The sequence below is a fragment of the Crocodylus porosus genome, unplaced genomic scaffold, assembly GCF_001723895.1.
Source record: "Crocodylus porosus isolate Cpor-Errol unplaced genomic scaffold, CroPor_comp1, whole genome shotgun sequence".
NCBI lineage: Eukaryota > Metazoa > Chordata > Crocodylia > Crocodylidae > Crocodylus > Crocodylus porosus.
Window position 1 is genome coordinate 183,801,263 of NW_017728906.1, and position 27,153 is coordinate 183,828,415.

General features: G+C 42.6%; 1 protein-coding gene across 3 annotated transcripts in view; it reads left to right on the forward strand.

Annotated features, from left to right (window-relative positions):
* The window catches only part of CCDC82 (coiled-coil domain containing 82), a 22,835-nt gene extending 1,654 nt beyond the window's left edge, over positions 1-21,181 (forward strand). For all 3 annotated transcript variants that reach the window (XM_019530295.1, XM_019530294.1, XM_019530293.1), the window contains 6 exons: positions 696-912; positions 3,073-3,165; positions 5,866-5,990; positions 6,253-6,423; positions 18,480-18,665; positions 19,332-21,181. In XM_019530295.1, coding sequence (XP_019385840.1) covers positions 696-912; positions 3,073-3,165; positions 5,866-5,990; positions 6,253-6,423; positions 18,480-18,665; positions 19,332-19,397 — 858 coding nt within the window. In that variant the 3' untranslated portion in view covers positions 19,398-21,181. The remainder of the gene's footprint in view (positions 1-695; positions 913-3,072; positions 3,166-5,865; positions 5,991-6,252; positions 6,424-18,479; positions 18,666-19,331) is intronic.
* Positions 21,182-27,153: the final 5,972 nt, after the last annotated feature.

Sequence of the window (27,153 nt, forward strand, 5' to 3'; positions counted from 1 at the left end):
GTTAGATGAACACCTTGCTGGGGTCATTTGACCCCGGTAATCTTTCCTGCCATGGCAGGGGGTTGGACTAGATCTACTCAGGTCCCTTCCGACCCTAGAAACTATGAAACTGAAAATTCAGAGTACCAAATCTGCCAGTCTTCACGTTCCAACCAGGCACTGGTGGGGTTCAGTCTTGACTTTGTTTTCATTGCTCAGGATTGAGGGGGGTTTTCTGCTTCCGGACATAATCAAACAACTGATCAAATAGTTTTAGAATTTTGCATCCCTATGTAACTAAAGGGATTCTCCTCAAAATACTTGCTCTTTTCCTTTCCTCTTAAAAAAATGACTGACAGACACATGGGACAAGGCTGCTAAACCTTTTATGTGAAACCTGCTACCTATTGAGATGACTTGCAGCTCTGAAGCAAAGTAAATTGCTACAGATGGGGCAAGGTAGAGCAGAGGCATAGCAGGGCAAGTTTTTCTCCGCAGCTACATTACTGAGGCAGACCAACCTAGATAAATTCCAGGTGAAGGTATTCTTTCACTTTTTCAGAAAGATGTTAGCTAGTCTGCCAGCATTTTTTTGTTTTGTTTTGTTCCTTCTTACTTGAAAGCATGGTGTAACTTGAAGACTGCAAATCTTGCATGGTGTGTTTGTTTGTTTTATAAATAAAACTCAAAGAATAGTTTATTTTGATTTTATTTAGGAGTCTAGTGATGAAACGGAAATAGAGGAGTCATTCTATAAGTTACCCCTCACACCAACAGAAAGCAGTGATGATGACGAGAGTATGAAAGACTTTATAGTTGATGATGATGATGATGAAGAGGAATTTACAGAACATGATGAAAATCTGAACCTGCTCCAAGAGAGAGCACATGCTCCATTAAAAGGCCACTTAGTGGAGTATTACATACCACACCGTAAGCCTAAAATAAGCTATAAGTTGGTGGAAGTACTTTGCTTGTCATGTAATGATTTTGTGTTCATCAGAACCTTGTTTTTATATAAATATAAAATAGCATGGCTGTGAAGCGTATGGTAGCTTAAATTCATATTTTCAAAGGCCATAACTTACTATGGGAGTACTGTAGCTTCCACAACTAGTATGCAGTAATTTTATAACTTTTATTTTATCGGGGAGAGTGTGGTTATGGAAAAGATACTTTATTTGCATCTTTTAATTGGTTCATGGTGCAGACACATCATGTCACATGCTTTAACACACGTGTTAATATGGAGCAGACATTGGTATAAGTTACCTGGTATACAGGGTCATATGTCCTGAGCTCTAGTTAATTTCATCCCTGAATAGGTGTTTGCACCAACTGCCTCCTGTGCCACTTTTATGATGAGGCAATGTAACAGCACTTATGGGTGTGGACAGAAGTTACCCTTTTTGCCATTTAAAGCGCTTTATTGCTGTGGCTTAATAGAAGTGGCCTTACAGCGCTTTAAAAATGGGTACAGTGCTTTAAATTATCCCCTGTTAAAAGAGGCATTAAATTTTGACGCATATTTTACGGCACTTTAGCAACCCACAGCACTTGAAATTACTTCTGTATACTGGCCACACTTCTGACCAGTGGAGAAGAGTGCAGAGCACACTCTTCCTCCTAGCCTTGAAAGTGCAGGGAGGCTCAGAAGCCCCTGCCAAACACTGCACTTCTGTCACGTTTAAGAGCGCTGTAACTTTATGATGCTATACAGCACTGTTATTGAGAGAACTTTTTAAAATGTGCATGGAGCACTTCTGTGTACACACCCAGTATGCTGTGGAAAAGCTGGTAATCTGTCTGAACAAAACACTGGTGTAATGTACAGCAGTATGCAAACGTTGGAAGCTACCTTAATTTAAATATGAATGTCTTTAATGATATAAGGGTGCAGTATTTTACCAAATACTATTTGATAATACAAATAATATTTCTGTTGATACGCATAATAGAGGCCTAGGCTGCTTGTTACCAAAATTTTGATGATATTCATTAAGACTTCATTTTCTCGGTTAGTTGTATTTTGGGTAATTGCTGGTTTTTGAAACTACCTATGGCCCATCCTATAGTTTCAGCTGAATATAAGGTATTTTTGTCATTGCTTTTTCTATATTGTTGCCATATCCTGTTAAAAAATTCAGAGGTTGAATTGCCTTAGTAGGATGCCACATTTTGACACATACTACAAGCCCCCTATCCCCTATGTTCCCCCCCACTCCTAAAAAAAGACATGTGCCTTGTTTTTGCAGGCAGCACATCTAAAAAAGAGCAGTTTTCTGCCCTGCCATTCCCTCTTCCCCTCCCACGTGCCCACTACTGAGTCATGATTGACATGGAGTAAGTCCTGTTGGAGGTAATGTCCAGGAAGCATGGCTTCCCAGGAGATACTCTGGGTGAGACATCAGGAACTTCCAGTATGTCAAGACAGCCACAGAGCCAGGCCTGAACTCTTGAAAGGGCAGTAGCAAGACTGTTACTACTTTATTATAAATAGTTCTTTATATAAATTTTCTATCAATAGTATTGTTTCCGCATTACAAGCCCCTTCAAGATGCTCCTTACTGCAAGCTCCAGCTTGCTTGCCATGAGCCAATTCAGTTGCTGCTTCAGGCATAAGCTGCAGTGCTCAGCCATTAGCTACTCAAAATTCCTTAATGACTGTGAGAGTTATTACTGGATTTAGCCTCTTCTGCTTCCTGGGTCAGAGAGAATATGGAGCCAATTTGGCCATCATTCAAGCACAGCATGTCCAGGTTTCTACTTCAGGAAAGAAAAATAAACTTCCCCACTTAAGATATGCACCCTAATTTTTTTCGGGGGGAAGAGTGGGGCAGAGGAGGATGTAGTATGCAAGTAAGCACAGTGAGTAAGCACAGTGTGTATATATGACTTGTATGATAGAGGTTTTTGAAATACATTGGGCTAAAATGCACTGTTTCAATTGACATTCCTGTTTCATAACTTAGGGAGGTTCCATTTTCAAACTATTTCTTATGGTTGTACTTTATCAAAGTTGGTAGATGAAAAGTAATATTTGTGGAATTTTTGTCGCCAATGTGCTTTACCTGATTCCGTTTATTTTCCCAGTCTCCCGCTGCGACCATTATGTGCATTTCCAAAGAGTAGTAAAGGCATTTCTCATCAACGCAATTGATGACACATTTTTGTGCTCATTGTATGGTAAGCAAATAACATTAAACAGAAGAGTAATTCAAATTGGTATACTTCTAATAAGAGTATCTGTGTTTTGAAGAAGTGGTCTCCAGGGGTGACTGTGTAGGACTGGGACTTAATTTAGATTCCTCTCCCCAGATCTGCCACTTTATTATGGGACTTCCCACTTGGCTTATTTGCCCAAAGAGTAATCTGAGATAAGTGAAAGAGCCTAATTCTTTCAAGTTTGAAAAGCATTTTTGAGAGTTGTATACAAGTTGTTCTTTGTATAATTAATGAAAATCCAAATTTTATTGGTTAACAGTAGCAAGTCTGTAATGAAGATAGCCTTCCCTTTTCCAAATCTATACTCTGACTTCCACTACAAAAACTAGTTAACTTCCCAAAACATTGCAAGCCACATGTTGTTATAGTTTATATAGTCTCACTGTTCTGAATATTGCTCCTTGTCAGTGTGGGTAAGAATCTGGCATAATTTATTTTGTTAATGATTGCCTGAAAAATGTAGGTTATGATTTTTCTGAGGATTTTGGTTAAACTTAAAAAAAAAAAAAGAGAGTGAGACCACACAGACAAATGTAACAACTATCACTATCAAACAATACACATTATTTAGGATTTGTAAACATCTGCACCATTCTATGGGAATACAAGAATAGCAGAGCAGCTCTGACTCTAACCCTGCTTTGTTCACAGTCAAAACTAGGGTGACTTTGCTACAGAATCATGCAGACTTAACAGATTGTAATACCTGCTGCATGCTGCAAAGCACTAGCTCCCCCTCCCCTGTTAAAATGGCCAAAATGCACAGAGTTTTCCAAATGAAGTTTCCTTTCCAAGTCTCTCTTAGATTTGCTTCAAATCAGAAACTTCTTGGCCTAAAAATTGCATGTTTGTTTGCTTGCTCTAGCTGACAAGTCTCCTCGTGGAGAAACTTACATGAAAGTTTCTTAAGCAACTTAAGACTAGGGAAGGGATGAATTTGGAGACCATTAATACTAGATACAAAAGAGAATCAGTGGGATGTTGAGGGTATGTGAGACTAGAAAGGGCCTCATAGGCCATTGAGTCCAGCCCCTATGTTTTTCAGGCAGTCATTAAGCAAGGAATCACCACGTTGTTTCCTCGCCCATAATGACAAGGAACAGTATTCAAAACAGTGAAACCATGTGAACTATAACATGCCACAGGTAAAAAGCCAGGGAGATAAGGGCATTGCCAATACTCTGGTATTGCAGTGACAGGGTAGTTAATAGTTGGTTGTTGGATATTTGGTGTAGTCAAGAAACAAGGACAAAGTGGAAAACATGTTTATGCTGATTTAAAATGCTGAATTAGCAGCAGAAATGTATGTTCTTGAAGCCCTTAGTTATTTCTTCTTTTTCTGAGGCCAATACTAGTTTTTTCAGGTTTTCCTAATAGTTTGTGATTAGAGAAGCCGCCAAAATTGGAGCAAGTATAGTAAATATACTCTGCTTCCTACAGCTCTTTATAAAGATATGTAGTCTAGAAAAGTTTCCCTCTTTTAATATAGTTTTATCTCCTACTGCAAGATGCTGTTATTGGGTCCCTAGTGAATGTTTAGTTGAGTTTAGCACTAAAGAAAATCCTTCATCTTTATTTTGTATTCATCATAACATTCTCTCCAGCGTTTCAGCAGAATAGATTTTCTGAGGACTTACAAGTACATCTGTTAATTAGTTTGAGTTAAAATAATTAAAAATGAGCTAGTTTAGCAGTAGGGGTCAGATTTATTTTTGTCCTTAATAATTGAAGTAATGGACTAACACAGGCTCCTTAAGCATCCAATACAATTAAATTTATTGAAATTTTGTGCATAAGTTATACTGAGGAAATTAGGTTGCAATTAAAGTAAATTAGGTATAATAGTGGGTTTCTTTATATACAGCAGTAGGTCTCCAGCCTTCCTCAGGTCTGTATTGACACATTTGGTCAGGAAGTGGGGGAGAAACTATTTTAAAAAAAATCCATTTCCATGTATTCAGGGACTGCAGATACTAAAATCCAGTAATTGTGATTGCAACACATCACCACAGGGCAAAGTTAAATTTGTCTGGGTGGTTTAAGACCTGTATATTTTAGCAGATTTGAATTCTTGAGTTTAATATTGGATTTTTTGATTATTTTTTTTCCTCTCTCAGTCTCTAAAATGTTTTGGGGCAGTTTATACACTATTCATTGTAATATTACTAATACACAGCTCCTTATTTTCAGAATGTTTTCATTAGAATTAAGATAAATATTCAGTGTAATTCTAGTTCATTAGATGATTGTTTAGAGTTTATCTGGAAAACAGAAATGGAAGGGAGCTAGCAGAGTGCATGTTTTGGTGTTGTGTGATGATGAATTATTTAATGATAAAACAGATTGAATTATCACTATTGGGCAGTCCATTCACATTTACAACCTTTACTATTTCTATTTTGTATATTTAAATATTACATATCACAAATTTTAGTAAGTCCTTACACCAGCTGTACTTGAATGATGTGCCTTTCATTAACCACAGACTTTACTGACACTACTTTTAGTCATTGAAATGACTGTTCTTCAATAAGTAAATAATGACCTATATGCTTTTCAAAGTAAAGATCCATCATTCCTCTGAAGATTCCATAGTTTGTTCATATATTGTATGTGTTTCTTCATCAGTAAATATCTTACAGTGACTCTTTCTTTGAACAGATGGAACAAGACAAAAGAGGTACGCACGAGATATGTTAACTTCACTTCATTATTTGGACGACCGCTTTATTCAACCTCGTCTTGAAAACCTGATTTCTAGAAGCCGCTGGAAAGAACGATATAAGGTATCTAGCTTTCTGGCTTGGTCATTGAAATGCCTCCAGATTTTAATAAAGTACAGAAATATATCCATACTCCAGAATGAAAATATAGTAATTCTAGTATTTTTTTTTCTTTCTATATTTTGGGAGTTGACTTTAGATCTAGTCCTATATGAGTCTAGTCCCTGAACTCATGGGAGTTGAAAGCACTCAGCATCTTGCATAGGTGGGCCTCCTTGTGTATTTCCAGGGTCAGCTCTTCAAATATATGTGAAATGTTTTTCAGGAACGAGTGGATAGTTATCCTAACGTCCGTATAATCATGACGTATCCAGTAAATATGTCTTGTCAGGCTTGTGAAATGCATCGGTACTGTAAGTTTGATGTGTTGCTATCGGGAAAGCTGTACAGCAATAACACTTTGGAAACGGATGACTTCATGTCACATGACAAACAGGTAACAAAAAATCTCCTGAGCAATTAACTAGTAAGTTATGTTGTATTTTAGACTGAATGAAACAAAACAGTACTTCTATCAACATATGTGATATACGTGGGTAGCTTTTTTTGCAGTACCATGCCTCAATGTGCTTGAGTTGATACTGAGATGTACTCTACCCTAACTAACATTCACCCTTTAATTCGTAATACTTTCAAGGAAGAAATGGCTGGGGCTAGAGAAAGTAAGTCATGTTTTGAGTGCTTGTGTGGCTGTGGTGTAGTGTGTGTGTGTGTGTGTGCGTGTGTGTTTCAAGACATAATGGGGTTTAAAACGTTCAAAAAATGGAATGTTTATAGCCATTATGAGAGAGGAAGGTCAGTCCCATTGTGGGACTGACCTACCTGTATACCAGGGGCGGGTAAAGTACAGCCCATGGGCCAGATCCAGCCTGCCACACCAATCTTTCCAGCCCATGGGGCTCCTTTAAAAATTGGAAATTATTACCTGCCAGTGGCTGCCTATCTAAAAACTGACCAGGCGCTAGCAGCAGGAGGAGCTGGTGGCAGCAGCAAGGCCGCCCCCAACCAGAAGCCTCTTCCTAGCAGAGGCTTCTGGCCTGGCAACCATGGAGCTGTGACAGCACCCTCCCTCCATCCAAGATGAGAATGGGTGGAGGTAGGGCGTGGTGGAGTATCATCAGTGCAGCAGGAACCAGCCCAGCTGACACCACCTGGTTCAGCCAAGTGGCCAAGACAACAGGATGCAGCAAGAGCCAGTCCCGCCTTGTGGTTCCTGGCTGGCTCCTGCTACACCGTGCAATCCTATGCCTTGTAATCCTGACCATGCAGCCCAGAACCACAGGATGCCAGCCAGGCTGGGTTGGCTCTGGCACCATACAGTTCTTGGCTTCATGGCCAGGACTGCACAGCAGAGTAGGAGCCAGCCAGGAACTGTGCACTGCTGGAGCACCGAGTGGGCGGGAATGTTGGGCAGTGGCGACACACAGTGGGGAAGTGGCAGTGCGCAAGCAGGAGAGCAGGGCCCACGCTGGCAGGGGCTCTGTGAAATGAGGCTGGCTCTACCCTTCTCTCTGCCAGTGGCCTGGCCACGTGCAGTCCTGGGGCTCACCGGGACCATGCATCACCAGGGGTCTCTGCCTGCTGTGGGCTGTGAGCACCCCAAGGCCTTGCCACCTGCTGCTGGTAGCAGGGGCTGTACACAATGAGGGAGGGGGCATTTGTGAAGGGGCAATGCTTGTAAGGGGGGGTCCCACATTCTCTCACCCCACCATACACATGTACCTACACCCCCCCTTGCACCGCCATATATGTGCACCTACATCCCCCACATTGTCCCCAACATACACACAGCCCCTCCCCGCCCTCATAACATACAAAAGTAAAACTTCATTTTAAGCTATTATGCAGTCACCTCCGTGTACACTGTGCAAACACATAAATCAGGACAAAAATATTTTTTGAAATCAAATCCATGCATGTTGTAGTAGATTTTTGGGGGGGGTTGTTCGTTTTTTAAAAGAAAGTAACATCCGGTTCCAAGATGACAGACCCCCTTGCCAAAGGAATACTTTCGGGGAAAGGGGAGGGCCTTTCTGTGGCAAGGATCAGGGGTTAGGGGACAGGCCTTCCAGTTCCAAGATGATGACCAAGGAGGTGGGGCACCTGTCAAGGGGCAGGGCTACCCTTGCACTCTCAACAGCTTGCCAAAACTTGTTAAGCATCCCTCCAGCCAAAATAATTGCCTGCTCCTACTCTATACATGTTTCAAAATGAAGCTGGACAAACCAATTCATATTTTCTCACACACATGTGCACCTTTTCCTCAAAAACTAGATCCCCAAAAGGAGTGTGCATATTAAGTGAGGAAGCTGCTTTTTCTGACCAGGGTAGGTAGAGGAACCCTGCTTTGATTCCTTCTGAGTGCAGTGACTGTTGCATTACTATACAGGCAATGAGGGGAGCTGGTTGCTCTTAATGGTTTATCGCTCTTTACTCTAGAGATGTTCAGTCACGTCTTCTGTGTAATGGTTTTGATGTTCCACTAATCAAGCTAAACTGTCTTAGGACAATTTTTTTGCCAGCTAGTTGCTTCTGGTCTCTTTCCTTCTATTTCATAGACATTAGGGCTGGAAGGGACCTTGGAAGATCTATAAGTCCAGCCCCTGCCCCAGGGGTAGGAAGTCAGCAGGGGTCATAGGATCCCAGCAAGATAAACATCCAAATGACTCTTGAAGGCGTTCAAAGTAGGTGCTTGAACCACCTCCGGCGGCAGTCTATTCCACATCTTGGGGGCTCAGACAGTAAAGAAGTTCTTTGTTATGTCCAGCCTGAAACGGTTGCAGAGGAGTTTGTGACCATTCAACCTTGTCATCCCTTGGGGCACTCTGGTGAACAGACATTCCCCCAGATCCTGGTGAGCACCCCTGATGAATTTATAGGCAGCCACCAGATCACCCCTGAGCCTGTACTTTTCCAGGATGAAGACTCCCATAGCTCTCAGCCTCTCATCATAAGGCCTTTTTTCCTGACCTGATCATGCACGTGGCTCTCCTCTGCACTCTCTCAAGCTTCTCCACGTCCTTATTCAATTTTGGAGCCCAAAACTGGATGCAGTACTCCAGCTGTGGCCTCACGAAGGCCCAAGTACAATGGAAGAATGGTGACCTGGGATTTGCTTAAGAAGCATCTATGGATGCAAGCCAGCATGTTGCTCGCTTTACTAGCATCACATTGAAGGCTCATGTTCACCTTGTGGTCAATCACGACCCCCAAGTCCCTTTTGTCTGTAGTGCTAGCCAGCGTAGCATTGCCGAGCCTATAAGCATACTGCTGGGTTTTTCTTCCAAAGGTGGAGAACCTTGCATTTTTCAGTGTTAAACACCATCAGGTTCTTGTCTGCCCATTTTCTGAGCCTGTCAAGGTCAGCCTGGATCACCCTCCTGTCCTCAGGTGTAGATGCTTTACCCCAAAGTTTGGTGTCGCCTGCAAACTTGGCCAGTCCGCTTCTGATACCAATGTCCACATCATTAATAAAGACGCTGAATAGTATAGGCCCAAGGATACAGCCTTGGGGGACCCCACTGGTCACAGCACACCATGACGATTGATTTCAATCAACCACCAGCCTCTGGGTCCGACCACAGAGCCAATTCCCCAACCAGCAGATCTTGGTGAAGCCAAGGGCACATTTGGCCAGTTTTGCTTAGAGGTGATCATGGGATACCAGATCGAAGGCTTTTTTGAAGTCAAGATATACGACATCAGTCTCTTCTCCCTTGTCCAGGTGATAGGTCATCTGGTCGTAGAAGAAACTAAGGTTAGTCCAGCAAGACCTACGCTCAACAAACCCGTGTTGGCTGTCCCTCAGGATGTTGCCGTTGGCCAGTCTGTTGAGAATGGTTTCTTTGATTATCTTTTCTAGTATCTTCCCCGAGATAGACATCAGGCTGATGGATCTGGCAAACTACAGGCCCACTTTCCTCCCTTTCTTGAGGATAGACACCACATTGGCCTTCTTCCAGTCTTTGGGCACTTCACCAGAGCACCAGGAGTTCTCGAAGATCCGGGCCAGGGACTGGGCTGTGATACTTGAGGAACTGGCAAGCAACCTGAGATGTAAACTGTCAGGGCTGGCCAACTTGAAGGTATCCAGCATCTTAAGGTATTCCTTAACAAGTTCAGCATTGATGGAAGGTAAGGAATCTCCCTCACCCAGGCCGTCCCATCCCGTAATGAGCAGGGGCATCCCTTGGGACTGCTGAAAAACTGACACAAAGTACCCATTTAGCAAGTTGGCTTTATTTATTTCACATAGAGTTGCACTAATATATCAGTGGAATATCACATCAGCACTGATAACAGGAGAACTAACATTACTAGCCATCGGCTTTTTTTGGCCGATATTGTTATCAATAGATGCCATGTGAATGTGTGCAGCTGCAGCATGCAGGTAGCCAGGAATGCAGCCTGACAGCTTGAAGAGCAGCATCTGGCCAGTAAATCTTTGGGAGGGGGGGAGCAGATTGAGGCTCCCACAGTGAGGGAGGGGGTGGGGCAGGGGCTGCCCAGCTAAGGCAGTGAATGGGACCCCAGGAGTAGGACAAACCCACGGGTGGCATGTCCAGGGGGGTGGGGGTGGCTCCCTGCCGCTGCATGCACCCCTGGGGGGAGGTATGAGGAGCATGTGTTCTCTGGATTTGTGTGTGGGGCAATGGCGCACTGCCTGCTGTGGGCTAAGGGCCAGGGGCTGTGCTGGCCTCTTCCTGGTAGGGGGCTGGGGCTGGATGTGCTTGAGGCGACTGGCAGCAGCGCTGGGGGGAGGCTACGGGGTGGGCTATGGCCACCCCAAAACTGCTTGTAGCCATCCCTCCCAGTGCTGCCCCTGGTGGGAAGAGGCCAGTGCAGCCCCTGGCCCCAAGCCCACAGTGGGCAGTCCGCTTTCACCCCACGCACATATCTGGAGGGGGCAAATGCCTCCAATGTCTCCCCCAGGGGTTCATGTAACAGCAGAGAGCCACCCTCCTGTGCCCCCCCAGATGGGCTACCCATGGGTCCATCCCGGTCCTGGGGTTGCATTTACCAACCTGGCCCCTTCTCCACTCCCTCCCTCATCCTGTGGGAGCCTCCCTCACACTTCCTCCCTCAGACTTACTGGCCGGATGCTCCTCTCCAAGCTGCCAGGCTGCATTCCTATAAATCAACTATCAGATAGGTATCAGCTGATATGGATGGTTAATAGTTGGCCGTCAGTATCAGCCAAGAAGATTTTTGTCGGTGCACCCCTAATTTCACAGCCTTGGAGATTTAGCTGTTTTCAGAATTGTAGATCCATCCATGGAAATCAGTCATTAGCAACAGCTAGGGTTTCAGCTTTAGTTAAGCAGGAACAGGAGGGTAAATCAGCTGTAGATTAGAGCTTGCCCCTGCTCTGTGCATTATGACTAGAATTTTTTCCCCTTCATTCTTCCTTTCAGAACAAAGTATGTGTTGTATGTGAGAAAATACGGCATCTGTGTCCTGCTTCATAACACTTTATCCTGCATATATAGTTGTACACTAGCCTTTTTTAAATGTTTCAGAGGCCTTGAAATATTAGTCTGTCCACAGCCTGTGTGGGTGTGTCCCTCATATACCAAAGTTGGAGCCTTTTGAAAGTAATCCCTACAAGAGTGGTACATAGATCCTGCCTCTCCACAGGTTTGAAGTTGAAAGGAAGTGAAGCTGCCTTATCTCCCTATGGCTTTCTCTCCAGGCCTGTGTTGCTCCTAAGGCAATATGGGGGAAGCCCTTACACTCATAGTCTTCTCTACAAGCCATTAGTTGTTTTATGTGTAAACAGTCAGTACGTTTTGTGTAGGTTTGTTTTTCAGATTTGTTTTTTGTTCTCACAGGAAAGAATTGAATTCTTGATGGCTGCCTTCAGATACTTTAATGTAGTGCAGAAGGACCCAGCGTTCAAACGCTGTTATTTTTATGAGGTTTTTATGCCAATTGCCTGCAGACATTAGCCTTGAAGATGGATATGTGAATATGAAATGCAGCCTGAGATAAGATTAGTCTTTAAAAAAGGGTGTCCAGCAATGCCTGGAGGTACATGTCAGTGTATTTGATAGAAGCTAGGTGCACAGATTTCTCTAGCTCTGGACATTGAGGAGCCAACAGGTAGGACTTTGCCTAGACCTGCTTTATCAGCTCCTTCTGCCATCCTGAAAGGGGGAGGTTTGTGTGTTTGTTTTATGCCAAGTTACATTCTGAGAAAAGATATTATATTATTTACCTTCTCTTGGACTGTCTTATAAGACTTTTGGGCCTTCTTTGTCTACCTGCAATGGTTCTAGCCAATGTCATCTGCCCAGAGAATCTGTTTGAGTCCCCTGGCACTAAGTCAGTAGTGCAGACTTGGCTCCGAAGTTCCCTGATACTGTCTGACCTGCACTGAACCAGTGTTGATGCTGTTGGTTCTGGTTGTTGAGAGTGGTACAAAATGGACCCTTGGATTCTGTACTTATCATTGTAATACTGATTAGGGGGTCAGCTACTTCTTTGCTGTTTTGCTTCTGGCCACACCAGATCTTTAGGTAGAAACTAGGCATATACTGGCAATCGGTGCCAGAATCTGCATTACTCTAGAAGAGACTAGCCTTTCCTTTGCTTTCAGTTCCAGCTTTGATTCTGATTCCATGACAGTACTTACTCACTAGTGATCACTGATACAAGTGGCAGGTCTATCCACTTCAGTCTCATATACCATCCATTCTGCAGCTGTTACATCTGCTGATATTACATCATCATGACTTGAATATACTTCATATTTCTCTTTGGATTAAGATTCTAACAGGGATATTTCCCTTCTAGATCATAAGCCTCAGGACATTGACATTCTGTTACTGTATAGCCGCAGAGAATCAACATGACTGTAGATCTAGATCTAAGGATTCTTCATGTTTGAGACCTGACTCATTGGCTTCAGTTAACTTCTAGATAATGGTCCAGTTAGAGTATTTTGGGGTACATTTTATTCCTCTACTGTACTTTATTGTAGCCTAAGATCACTGTATCTTCTTTGCCCAAGAAGATGCATTGTTGTCCACTTGTCAGAGTCTCTTATTTTAGTCCTTTTTAATGATGATCTGAGGGAACCTAGACAGCAGTAGCATGGCTGTGAAGTTGTAAGACTAAATCAACATCGTCTACACTTGATTACTTTGGAGGTTTTTGGGGAACTGGTATAGAGTGGCCATAACACTAGAAATCTGAATTGAAGTGGGTCAGAATTTATATTGTCTTACTGTCCATTCCTGTCAACATGTCAGGTCATTTCAGACAGAGTGGCTTTGCCTATTTATAACAAAGCTTTCCTAGACTTTGTAAAAATACATAGGCAGACCCCAACATTTTATAGCAAAATCAGCAAGTCCCTGAGTGACATTTTTCTCACATCCATTGCTGAACTTATTTAGGTCTTTCTACAAAAAGTGAGACAAAATCAACACAAAGTCAGGCAAAGTGAATCAATTTAGTAGAAAGGCATGGTTGGCATTGAGCTTTTTCTTTTTACTGACGATTCTTAAGAAAATCTTCCTTTAGAAATGAAGAATTGGAATTGAACGCATGTGCAGAAAGCTTCTTAGTATCAGGAACATTTCTGCAGGTGATTTTTTCATGATGTGGATATGGCATGCTTTCCTTTGAAGTAATCTTTATGGCTTCACACTGGACATTCTTAGCATGATACAAATAGCAATAGATTTTGCCTTTGAAGGGTACAACTTATTTTCAGATATGATTAGACTGTGCTCCTGCAAGGATTCTAGTGCGTTTCACGCCTTCACAAAGAATTAAGCTGTTGTGGAGATCTCTAGAACAGATGATACATTCAGCAGAGTAATCTTTTGAGGTTACCACGTGCTTACGAGACTCTGAGACCTCTCTCTAGATACAAGTAGAAGTGTGGATTTCTATCACAAAAGAAATTGGCACAGTAGGTTCATTGCCCACAAGGGGAAAGTAGAAACAGTGACTTGCTGGAAGCTGTTCATATTCGCTGCTTGTTCCTGTGGTGGCCAGTAACTCGGCTAGCTGTAGAAGCTGTTAAAATGTACAGTGCTGGAGGGTCTATCTGCAGCCCATTGACTGCAGTGTCTATTTTTTACTCCTATAGCACTTGGCTTAACTGCAACAGCGCAGACTTATGCTAATTAAACAGTTCAGAAAAATATTTAATTAAAAGAGCCATCACAGCCTTAGTGAATGCACTAGATGGAAATGCATAGTTTGGGTTGCTTTTTAAGTTAGGTAAAAACACCTAAGAGGGGAGGGCAGCAGGAGACTCAAACTCTTAACTTCACCCACTTTTTTCTGTAAATTACACTAGTGTCAATGTCTTTTGTGTTCAGGCTCAGCTAGATCTCAGCAATTAAAATTAGAATAAATGCAATGTCTGGAACATTTCCCATACTGAATTCTACAGAATCTTTCTTTAAAAAAAAGTTTTGATACAATTTCAGGCATACATTGTGGTAGCATTTAAGAGTAGAGGAGTTTCGACTTGTTAGAAAATAATGTGCAGAATACCCAAATAGCAAGGTGGGCAGGGAAAACAGGGCTATTTAGTGCACACTGAATGGCTCCACAGAAGTCCAGAATCTGGTTTCAAGTTTTGTGGGGCATTTTGAAAGGGGAATTGTGTGGTGCTGGATTCCCCGGGGTTTCTAATGCTGCCCTTTTTTAGCATTCTTCCTCTAAAGAATGATTCAAGATTTTAGACTTTTATAAATGTTTATAGTCTTATTCTCCAGTAGTACTATGAGGACTCAACATAACTTCCTGCAATTTTGTTTTGTGTATGGGCAGGTAGCAGAGCTTTATGCAATTACAGCAATTTTGTTCATATTAAATAAGTTACAGAATGGCAGCCATACCAAGTTCTGGACCTCACGCCTGTGTAACTTTTTTGTTTAATTTAATCTTATGTGATGCAGCTTTATAGTATAGGCCAGATCCAAAGTTCTTTTTAAATTGGTGCTATCCATTAACTTCAGAGTAGCTGAGGTTCTGGTCCATTAGTTGATTACATGAATCGCATAAAATGTCTCTGAAACTACTCCCATATTTCTGCATTCCAGTAATTACCAACAAAATAAACACAGCTAATACCAAGTTGTGCTGTTGAGGATGTGGACAAGTAGGTCATATGTCTTTTGGGACTGCTCACATATGCAAACGTTTGGTCATGCATACAGAAAGCTCACAGGAAAGGATGTTGACTGATTAAAACTTAGGCTGCTTATGGTCTAAAAGGATACTTGGAAGATTAACAATTGGAGCTATGAAATGCATCACTACATTTTGGCTTAAAAAAGAAAAACTTGTAATTTATAAAGTGGTAAAAGGAAATGCATGCAATTAAAAATAATAAATAAATCCTACCTTGAATTAAACTCTCTGACTGGAAGAGTACTGGCTCTTTGCCACTTAGCTGCTTGTTATGCAAAAATGACCTCAGTCTAACACAATTAGATACCTGAATGTATTGGAAAGACGTCAGTCTCCTAGTTGCATACCATAAGGTGTAATCCAGTTCTCCTGCATAAAGCCAGAGTTGACTAGATCTTGTGTAGAAGTGCTGGTGGGTTAGTGCATTGAAATCCACCACAGATTTCAGCCATGTGCAGCACTTTTGTCCATAGGCCTTATCCCTGTCTATAGGCTGAAGTTATGCTTATGTGTCTGGGACACACAAAGGAGATGGATCTTTCTCCTTCTTTGTGCCCATTGGGTGCATCATTAAAGCGATGTGTTAATGAGTATTAGCCTAATTTCAATGTGCATTACAGGTGTGTAACTATACATGCACACCCTTAATGTGCATTAAAAATGGTGAAATTAGGCTAATTGCACCTGAATTTGATACCTTCAAATGTAGGTATCAAACTGAAGCATGATTAGTTAAAGCGCATTAATGCATGTGTAGACACTAACTTGAGTGCCGGGTGTGTCCAGGCACTAGGGGCCCATGGCAGGGCTGCAGGGACTTGGCACTAAGGTTAGTCAAAATACTTTAGTCAAATTTACAGTGCATTAAGCAATTTTATTTATTTGGCAGGTGTCTACATGTGCAGGGAGTTGGCACTAATGTTAGTGCCAAGTCCCTCCACATGTAGACACCTGCCAAAAATCACTTAATGCACTTCAAATTTAGACATGCTTAAATGCATGTATACACATGCTCATAGCTATGCAAAATACCTGCCCAAAGTATTGAGATGGCACAAGGCTCCCTTCTGCAGATTATATAGTGTATGCAAACGCATGTGAATATCTGCTCTTACCATAGCTTCTCTTTGTTCATTTGTGCATAAGGTTATCCTGTTGCATTTCCCTTGTTCTGAATTACAGTATACTTCTACCTGAATGTAATCATTCTTCATATACCAGTTTTGTATTGGGTATCTACACTAATTACTTACTATGTATCATTATACTTGTCCATGTTTAATATGACTAAAGATACATACATACAGGCATGTTTTCTTAGCTGTAAATATTCCTGTAAATTAGACAGATAAGTCTCTTAAATGGAACAGTCGTATTATTTTTGCACTAGCTGAAACCCGCAAAACCTTTGTGATTAAATTTTTATTGCAAAAGTATTTCTTTAAATACAGGACTTTTACTAATTCTTTGACTGAATATTTTAACAGAATCAAAACTTGTCGCCCTCAAAAAAACCCCCAAACAGCTACATGAAACTGTCTATGTGTAATTTACTTGCATAACAGTGTAAACATTCAGCAGCACATTACGATTAAATAGTGTAACAGCGTACATGTTCAGGAGCATATTTCGATTTGAATGACTTTTTTACGTGGCAAATGAACACATCCCATGCATCTATAATAAACGACAGCAATATTCCTCAAGTGTACTAGAGCCCTATCCGGAGAAGGGGACAGTGCACAGAGTGCTGAATGCCTGGGTATGTTTGGAGAAGCTTGGGCTTGGTGGACTTCCAGTACCTTGTGCACCTTTCCTGCTGCCTTCTCTGGCTGCCAGCACAGCCAGCCTGTTCTCAGGTGGTCCCAGGCAAAGAGAAGGCAGTAGGGACGGTGCACAGGGTGCTGGAAACGCGCCAAGCCCGAGCTTCCCTGATCACACCTGGACTTCCAGCATCCTCTTGGATCCAGTGAATGCTGCCTGAGAGTTGGGGCTGCACCTATGCATCTAGCACCCTGCCCAGGCAGCCCCAGGGGACACTGCCACCGCGGAGGGAAGCACTGGGCCTCCCCCACCCCACCCCAGCCTGGTGGTTGCACAGGCAGGCTCTGCCAAGCGGGGTGGGCATCGAGGGGCCTGATGGTTTGTGTTTGTTTTTGTTTTTTCTTCCAGAGCCTGCCTGCATCTTCCACAGCTAGGGAGCAAGCTGCCAGCAGGTCACACAGCCCCTAAGCTGCAGGGGGCCCGGGTGCTTACCTCCATGGCAGTGGTGCCCCACTGGCACCCCACCCTGGCAGCCCTGGGGGGCACTGCCGTCATGGAAGGAAGTGTTGGGGCCCACTGGCAGCCCACCCTCTGGCCACAGGAAAGGCAGGCAGGCTTGAGGGGTGGGGGCGGGAGGAGGATTGGTCCCCCACCACTCTTCTTCCCCTGCCTCCGCAGCAGGGGGCCCCATAGCTTCATTCTAGCTCTGACTTGCCTGCATATCTGTTTGAAATGCCTTGGGTTCTATAATAAGATGCTTTTTTCCATCTGTCTGGAGCACTGTGATTGGTTGTTTCAGTAAGCATTGTGACCAGTTGCCAAGACAACCAATCATGGTGCTCTAGACAGACAGTAAGCCTATTATTATAGATAGATATAATATGTGTGTATGTACACACACACCACACGCGCACATTTTATTTTTTTGTATTCTGAAAACCAGTACTTTAACAAAGTTTTCTACAGGCTTTATTCATAGAAATAGATATGGTGTAGTTTGTATCTGTAAAGATCTTGGTTTTTGGTATTTTCTTAATGTCAGAAGCAGTTGTGTGTTTTTACTATGACAGTGGTTCAGCTTTTTCCAAGTTATATAATTAAGGAATTTTCAGCTTGTATTTTTAATAAATTCATTTAATTTCTTGTCACTTCAGCTGCATTCATGCTGAAGTAAGTATCTCAGATAATAAAGGTAAGCCAAAAGGGGTCTAATCAGTTCTTTTACTTAATACTAAAACCATCCATATGAGCTGTGAATGGATTTTGTAATAAAACTGCTTGGATAGATCAAGTAGTAGTGTTTCACCTCTATTTTATGGTTGGTCACAGTAGATCTTGAGCAAATGGCCTGCTGGAGCTACAGTTGCATTAAATGACTAGCCATTGTACCTGCTGAACTAGGGTACAAAGGTGACAGCAGGTATACTGTTTATTCCATTTAGATACATATTATTAGTTCATTATTTCACAGATATGCTAAACTGATGTAGCCATGCTCTAAATCACCAAGATGATTATTGTTCTATGTGCATTAATTGTCTCAGCTAATCAAATGTATTCCTCTTAATTCAGGTTTTGAAGGTTGGTGTGGTGTGTGCAAATCGTACACGGGTTTATCATAAACTCAAACACTTTAAATACAAGTTGTATCTGCTCTGCTGTTCTAAAACAGAGCTGGAGGATGTTGAGGATGAATCAGTCAAAGATACAGTGGAAAGGCTTTTCAATCAGTTGGAAGAAAGTGGCTGGATTCAAAAGGTATGATGGGATATGTGAGCACGTTAGGGCGGCTTTCAACGGAGGTGAAAAAATAAAACAAATTTGGTGGGCTGCTGAAGTATGTGGAAGGTAAAAAATCATCTTCAACCATGCAAGAAATGCAGTCACTTCCTATAAAAAGCAGTTCCCTTCTTAAAAGCAAATATGACTTGCAAAACAAACTTGCTTCCTGTGGGCAGAGAGAGGTAGTATACACATATTAGTCTGAAGTCAGACGGAGGACGTTTTCTACAAAAAGTGAGACAGTGCACCTCATAGACCAACTGAACCAAAGAGATGCTGTGGCTCATGAAAACCTATACCTCTCTGATTCAGTTAGTCTACAAGGTGCACCTTTACCTTGTCTTCTGTCCTGCTTTCTGTGTATATTGATCTCAACTCCAGTTGTTAAAAATATCTTACTGCCTTTAGTAAAATTACAGCTGGAGCACCTGTAATTCAGGGAGCTGTTTTCTGTTCTGAAATACTGTCTCCCTTAGTATGAGTGAAACCAGACTTGCTAAGTAAGCTTTTGAAGCTTTCTTTTTAATATCCTGAATCACTGCTGCCACTTGTTTGTGAATGAAGCGGCGTAGACAAAGCAGTATACATTTATGTTATTCAGCTGTTCTTTGATAACATTATACAATCTTTGTTTTCATACAGGAATATAACAAATTTGAAAGCTATATGGATGCTGCAGACTTATTCCAAGAGGAGAAAATAGACTGAGGATCCATGCATCTCATTTTGAAAGTGGCCATGAGCATGAAATATCTGCATGTGATCTTCAAGAGTTTTCTCTGCAGTTTTATATTTTAAATGTAGCTGTTTCAGTAAATTGCTGAAGATATAAAGGAATTTGCTACATTTTCTTCTTATCGCTAATTCTCCATGTTGACTTACTTGCATAACGTCTTGCAAACTCAGTCACACTCTGTGCATAGGTTGCATGAACTTCCTTTTGTACTTGCAGCCCATCTGAAGAACCTATGCCCTTGTGAAAGAAAACATTTCTGCATTACTGCATTGTAGAATCCATTACAGTGCTGTGCATGAGAGATACTTTCTGGAGAAGTACATATTTATCTCTGCATAATTGAGATCATATCTTCTTATCACATTTCTGTATATTTATGTTATGAGCATTGAGTCATTAATGTGGTTACAATGAGAGAAACAGAGGAAAGAGTGCTTTTGCTTCTGTATTAAACAGATGAGGTGGGAGTGTGTGGTGGTTAAAGGTGAGTGAATAATTCCTCAAGGCTTATCCAGTAACAGACATCTGAGAGTGCTGACTTTGGTAGGAGTATGTACAAAGGCTACTGTCTCATGCCTACTAGCTCTCTAGGCTTCATGAAACCCAGCTGCAATTCTTCTTTTTGCCTCTTCCAGGAACTGGGAAGCGCTGAGTAGCCTGTAGTGCTTGGCCCATTTGAAGTATATTTAATGAATCAGACTCTGGAATTTTGGGAGTGAAGAGTATGGGTGTGCAAGAGAAGGCTCAAAGTTGCTCTTCTATTTGAATCTGGATTGAAAGAACCATTTTGAATGGTCTGTCTACTGTACTATACTTATGCATGCCTATCACCTGGGAAAATTAGTGACCTGATGGCTGATGAGGCTAATCATGCTCTGTTATACCAGTAACATAATTCCTCACCAGAAAATTAAAGAAATGAAGCCAACACATTAAAAGGTAACGGGGTTCTAGTCAAGGATACCAACTCTTCCTCCATGTACCTGAATTCTCAATTATATAAAATCCTTTTGTATAAGTTATCAGTGTAAAACGTGTGTCTTCTCTTATCTGTACATTACAGTGACTTTCCCAGAGAACCTGTGGCAAGCGCCTAGATTCCAGGCACTCCACACTGTCACAACATCTGATCCCATGTCCTGCTTGGCAAATCTGAAAGTTAACTTTTTTTTTTAAGTTTCATTTTTCACTGTTCTCAGGGTCCATAAAAATCAACAGAAAGACACTTACTAATTTGATTTGGCTGTTCTGGATCAGGCCTACTGGATTTGGCCTTGAGCATGTCACCTTTGAGGAAGACCAAACCCAGTTTTTCTACTTTGAGAGCAACATTTTTTTGAGATAAAATGGCAGCATTTTTTCTAGTGTAGAAAAGAGTTTGTCACACTCTTTGACAAACGGCTTTGAAACAAATGGGCAGGTGTTGTCCCATAATGAAGGCTATCTAGTACCCATACTCATTTAAGCTTTGTATACAAGTGGGGCATTTTCAGTAAAAATGAATATGCTTTGCACTTTTTACCTTTTGTAATTGCACAAAAATATGTATTTAATGTAGAATGAGTGAACTTCCCTATTTTAGGTATATGTCTGCTATTGGATAAAAATTACATAATGGCTGTAATGATTGCTTTGAACCTATTTTTGTATATATGTATATTTTTCTCCCACAAACTAAAAGGGAATAACTTTAAAAAGTGTGTTTCCTTTGTGCAATTTGCAATTGAGGAAGACTCTGTCCTATAGAAGCAAAAAACCAAAATTACTTTTGGTGTGGTGAGAGAACTGTATGGAAAGACCAGATGTACTTCGTGCTGATTCCAAAATATACCTGCCCAGAGGAAGACTGACAGCTGGTGGGTAAAATTCAGAGACAAACTTTAATGTAATTTACACACTTTTTCTGACTCCTCAGCATCTAGATTATGCTAGCTTAAATTCTCACCTACCTTCAGACCTGCAAATTCCAAATGTGTTGCTTTGGAATTTGGCTCTAACCAAAGATAAGCAAAACTAGGCATTGTAGCTGCAACGGCCTAAGAATTCTTTACTATATCCCCACAGAGTAGTGACACACATTTTTCTTAATAGAGCACTCTTTAAGCCAGTGATTCTCAATCTTTTTAGACTCAAGACATCCCTTGGAAAAGGCCAGCTCTTAGTTTCACTAATTTTTTGACCACCAAAAAAAATTCTGTTGCAAAGAACTGTGACCGTACCAGATCAGAATGTTTTTAATACCATGAATTCCTGTTTGAAATCTCTGTTTATCTTGGGAATCATTTGCACACCTAAGCACTAACATTGCATAGAGCTTTCAAGGCATACCAGAGTGCTGTGGCACCCTGATTGAAACTAATTGGTTTAGTGGCGATGGAGATAAGAGAGGGCTTTCTCCAGTCTGGAAAAAGCCTAGATTTAAATAATCTATCAGAGAAAGTCCCTGTTGGAGATGCACTTAAATGGGAAAGTTTCCCTAGTGAAATGTTGCTATTTGGAAGAGAGGGAGCTAGTAGGAATTGGGTGAATAGGTGACTTTACAGAAGTGGTATTTCAGAGTCCCAGGTGCACACTCTCCAAGGGGTGTGATATAGGCATTACAGTGTTGCTTGGGGCATCTTCCTGCCAGCTTCATCTCTGTGGCAAAGGAGGATTCTCACAGGCTTAAACATTGTCTGAAACAGATAAGTTGTGTTACTTTCTCTAGATGACACGGGATTTATAATGCTTCTAAAATGCTTTCTATATTTTTGTGTTCATATTTTAATTAAATTGATTACTGAGAATAAAATGTGTGTAACAATAAAAAATAAATAGAAGACAATTTCATGGTTCTTGTGGTAACACTAGCATGCACACATTGGGAACATGCATGTTTCCATTAGCATTCCAACTGGTAGAGGCCTGAACAGATAAGGTTTGGATTGTGGGAATAGTGCTAAGAGAAGCTTCCCTTGTTCATTTCTTAAAAATTTTGCATTTAAGTTTGCAACTTGTATGGTGCGTTAACGTTTATTTTATATTAAATATCCTTGTAAATTAAGAAAACAATAAAGGCCCTGTGCTCAGTTGTTGTTATGGTAGGAGGCACTTGCTGGGCTGTTACACAGTGTTATAAGTTCTTCTAACATAAAAGTCTGTGAAGAGTCCCCCTATTCTGTAATGCAAGTACTTAGGGTGAAGCTGCAGCAAGCAGTTGGTGATTATTTTTCTGCTTCAATCAAACTGGAGTCAACACTTGGGGGAAAAATTCAATGGGAACTGGGCATTAGTGTTCGGGCTAAGGTTTGCAAGAGGGCACTGACTATGTCTCTTTGAAGGACAGAAACAGGCCCATAACTTGGTATTGGGATGGGTTGGGCTTCTGCCTGGAAGCTCATGGTTTGCATGTGGCCTGTGAGCAGTTAATATGTGGCGCTTGGGCCCCAGTGGCTGCATCATTACTGCAGTCATTTAGTACTTGTATAAACAAGTACTAAATGTACAGTAATGACCCCGCAATCAGCATCTCATGTAAACTTAGGCACTAGGGCCCAGAGTTACTGTGCAGTTGTGCCAAGGAACAGCTTTTTTTGTGATGCTCACTGCACAGTAGCTTGTTACTACTGCACAGTAATGTTGCATCACGTTTCCTGTCATGTAATGCTACTATGCAGGAGTCAGCGTCTTGCATAGATGCAGCTAATAGCTGCCTCTCCTGCTGCCATACAGTGGAGTGGGCCCAGGAGTCCGCACATTACAGTCTGTGTAGGGGGACCACATGCCACCAGCACAACTTGCACAACAGGAGGGATCACGTGCTGCCACTGGAGTGCACGGGACCCACATGCTGCCGACAGCTCAGGGGGAGGGGAAGAGATCCGAACTGAAGTTGCACAGCCCTGAACTAGGGTATATTTTTAGAAAGTAGAAATTTCAAGTGATGGAAAATTAACCTTGGTAAGTGATTCCAAATATTTAATTACCCTCACTGTTTAAAATGTGTTCCTTATCTTTAGCCTAAATGTAACCATCTCCAGGTTCCAGCCATTGCTGTTTGCCATGCCTTTGCTAAATTAAAAACCCTTTGCTGTATGAGATCATCTCAGCCATGCAGGATTGTCACCTGCTGGCCTTTTCTTGAATAAGCTAAAAAGGTTGAGCTTCCGAAGTCTGTCACTGCGAGGTGCATTTTTTAAGACCTCAATTCATTTTTGTGACTCTTTTCTGAACCCCTTTCAACATCCTGTTTTTTTCAGTGGACAGATGAGGACATGTAGTTCTAGTCAGGGCCTTACTGATGTATCTTACCAACTCTCAGCCACAGCAATGCAAATTGCAAGTTACACTAAGGAAAAACCAACATTTGGCATAATTGATTTATCCTCCACTGGGAAACTGCAATATGAAGCCCCAACATCTGCAATGGCTTGGCAGAGAGGTGACAGAAATGATAGTATTTACATAGTCTCAATTCTTGCTTCACCAAGTTAAATCAGGTGGATGTAGCTTCACTACTGCCTTTTTGTTCACCTAGAGAGAGTTCTCACAAAGCAGGTTATATAGTGTAGCAGTACCTCATTCACAGGGTGATAGCTGAACCTTTGCCAGGGAGAGAGACCTGTTTAGAAGGTGATGAAGAATTGTAGATTGTATACTCTTTCAAGCAGGGGCTATTTGCTGTATATTTATACAGCTCTTACCACAAAGGGACTGTAACTTGGCAGAGGCCTCAAGATACTATTACAATAATAATAATACGATTAGCAGAAGAATACTGTGAAATTCTGTGAACAGCAGGAGAAGAATCCTGAAATCAGATTATTCTATTCATTTTGTGCCTGCTGTCCCCAAAGGTGAGGCAGCCTTGAGGAAGGAAAATACTGTTTTGTTTTGTTTTTTGCTGTCTGAGACTCTTAGAACCAGCCACCATGGAAATTTCCTGAGCAGTAACCCTGCTTAAGAAGAAATGATCCCATCAGAGCAATAAAGGGGAGAGTGTTTTATTAGGCTTAGATTACTAATGGTCAGAAGTTGTCAGCTTTTAACTATTTACCCCAAGTTTAAGACTTAAATTAGAGGTGGCAGAGGGTTGGTCCCCAAACCAGCTTAGGCTCATGGCTCCTCCCCCCCTAAGAAGAAACTTGTTCCCCAGTGCCACAGAGCACTGCAGGTGAACATCCCAGGCACTGCATGGGTAGCTGGGCCAGTGCAGCTAAAGAGGACACACCATGGACAGGATTATAGGGCTCTATGGGCCCGATCCAGCCTGCAGGGCATGTTTAACATTCCTGATGTAAACCATCATTTCAGCTGGATTTGACCCTTGGCTGCCAGACAGATTACAATGCTGCAAATATACAAGAAAAGTTATATGCAAGATTAGTTTTTAGTGACTTCAATGCAGGAGAGCTTGCAAGTTCAAGGACTTAGGATATGCCAAGTTTGGACTGTGGGTATCTTATTCTGCTTACATTCCATCCATCTGTCCCCCATATTTCCTGTCATTCTGAATTGTGAATCAAATTATTTTCTTTATTTTATGGGGATAAAAACCAAAAAACTAGGGCTGAGACGTAGTGAATTTCATTAAAGTGAATGAGATGTAATATTATTTTGATTGATGATGATGGCATCCATCTCCTGCTGGCAAAAAGCAGTTGCTTCCAGTATATCAGAAGGCATTCACATGCTTAACTTTACTAGTTTACTTTTATTTGAATAAATAACGGCATGCAGTTCTAGGCTTCTTTTAGTCCTGATTAAACAGTGTGGAAGTATTAGAAAAACACATCAATTTGGTATCCAGCACACACAAACAGCCAGTGCGCGCACATATTTTATAAATTTGATGTACCATTTATTTTGTTGATTTTTTAAAAAATTGAAGAATACTCATTTATTATCTGAATTTCCCACACCCAGCACTGGGAAGATTGGTACTGCTGCTGGCCCCGCAGCCTCCTGTGATCCAACAGGCAGGTTGGGGGCCCACACCTTCAGGAGGAGTCTGGCACAGCCTCTGCAGCCTTCTCAGGGCTGTGGGCCCCCGATCTGCCTGCTGGATGACAGGAGGCTGCTTCTGCCACCTGGGCCCGGTACTGGATGCAGCCCACACCCAGCACTGGGAAGACTGGTGCCACCGATGGCCCTAGCTGGTAGCAGCAGCCTCCTGTCATCCAGCAGGCAGATCGGGGGCCCATCCACACCCCTGGGAGGGCTGCGGGAGCTGTTGGACTCCTCCTGGTGGTGCAGGCCCCCAATCTGCCTTCAGTCCAATTCCAGACCATAGGAGGCTGCTCCTGCTGTCTGGGACCGGCGGCAGCACCAACCTTCCTGGTGCTGGGTGCGGGCTGTGCCTAATGCCCATCCCAGGCGGCAGGAGCAGCCTCCTGCCAATCAGCAGGTAGAATCGGGGGCTGCACCCCTGGGAGGAGTCTGGCACAGCCCCACAGTGGTGTGGGCCCCTGGATCTGCCTACTGGATGACAGGAGGCTGCTGCTGCTGGCAAGTAACAGCTTTCCTTGTCAGCACCTTGAGGTACAGTTTCCCAGAACCCTCTGCACCTATCTTCTTGGCACTTGGCAGGCTTCATGCTCTCAGAAGGGGCTACCATTTCTGCAAGTTTCATCCAAATCAAGGTAAAAATGACAAAGTTATAGGCAGTTTTGTGCTTGCCATTATAGCCTATGGGAGAAACATTGAAACAGCAAAACAGTTTCGACGAAACGACACAAAACAGTGCATTCAAAAAGAAATGAAACTCAAAATGAAACACTGTTCTATTGAAATGGAAGTCAAAGTGGAATAGTGCTGTTTTGCACAGCCCTACTATACATGTGTATCAATTACTGAACAGTAGATTAATGCACTGTTTTGTAGTACCTGTACATACAGGTACTAGAAAATAAATAAATAAATCGGCTCATCAAACTAATGCACCGACGCGCAAGTGTAGATACTAACTTGGAGCAAATTGCTCCTCATCAGCCTAGGCAGCAAGGGGCCACAGGGGACAGGGAAAGCTATCCCAGCTCAGCAGGACACTGCCTCCCAGTCACTTGGACATTGGGACACATCCCTTGGAGCTTCCCCTGGCTGCTGCACGGGGGCAGAGCAGCCCTGGACTGAACTGCTCCCATGGGGCATGTCTAGATGAGCACACACATGCCTGTTGCTGCATCGCAAACTGGTTTGAGATGCTGCAAGGGACACACTGAGAATGAAAAAATGTTCCCTGCACTGAATATTTGCAGCGCAGGCTCTAAAATATGATACCTTAATTTCCAGGTATCAAAAAACAACCAGGAAAAAAGCAGCACAGGGCACAGTTCTGCAGCATGCCCTGAGATAAGCTGGGGCTAGGACCCCCAGAGATGCTCTGGTATCTGGCCAGCGCGTTTCTGGTGCTCCTGCTACCCTAGCATGCTGCCTCAGCGTGCAGAGCAAACAAGCAGGGCAAGGCTGTGGCTTGACCTGGCCCCAGGCACTGTCCCAGGTAAGCAGGGCCTGAGTCTGTGAGGAGTGGCAGAGTGTGTGTGTGGGGGGGGGCTATAGAGCTTGTGGGGGTGGTTGACGGGGGACCACCACACACCTGCTCCCCCAGTCTCTGCAGTGCACAGCCCCTGGCACTGGCAGCAGCAGCCTGCTGGGCCATTCCCAATGCAGCACAGCCTCACTGCGCTGTCTGTGCAGGGAGAATGGGCCCAGCCTGTGGACAGGATCAGAACAGCTCCTGCCACCACCCAC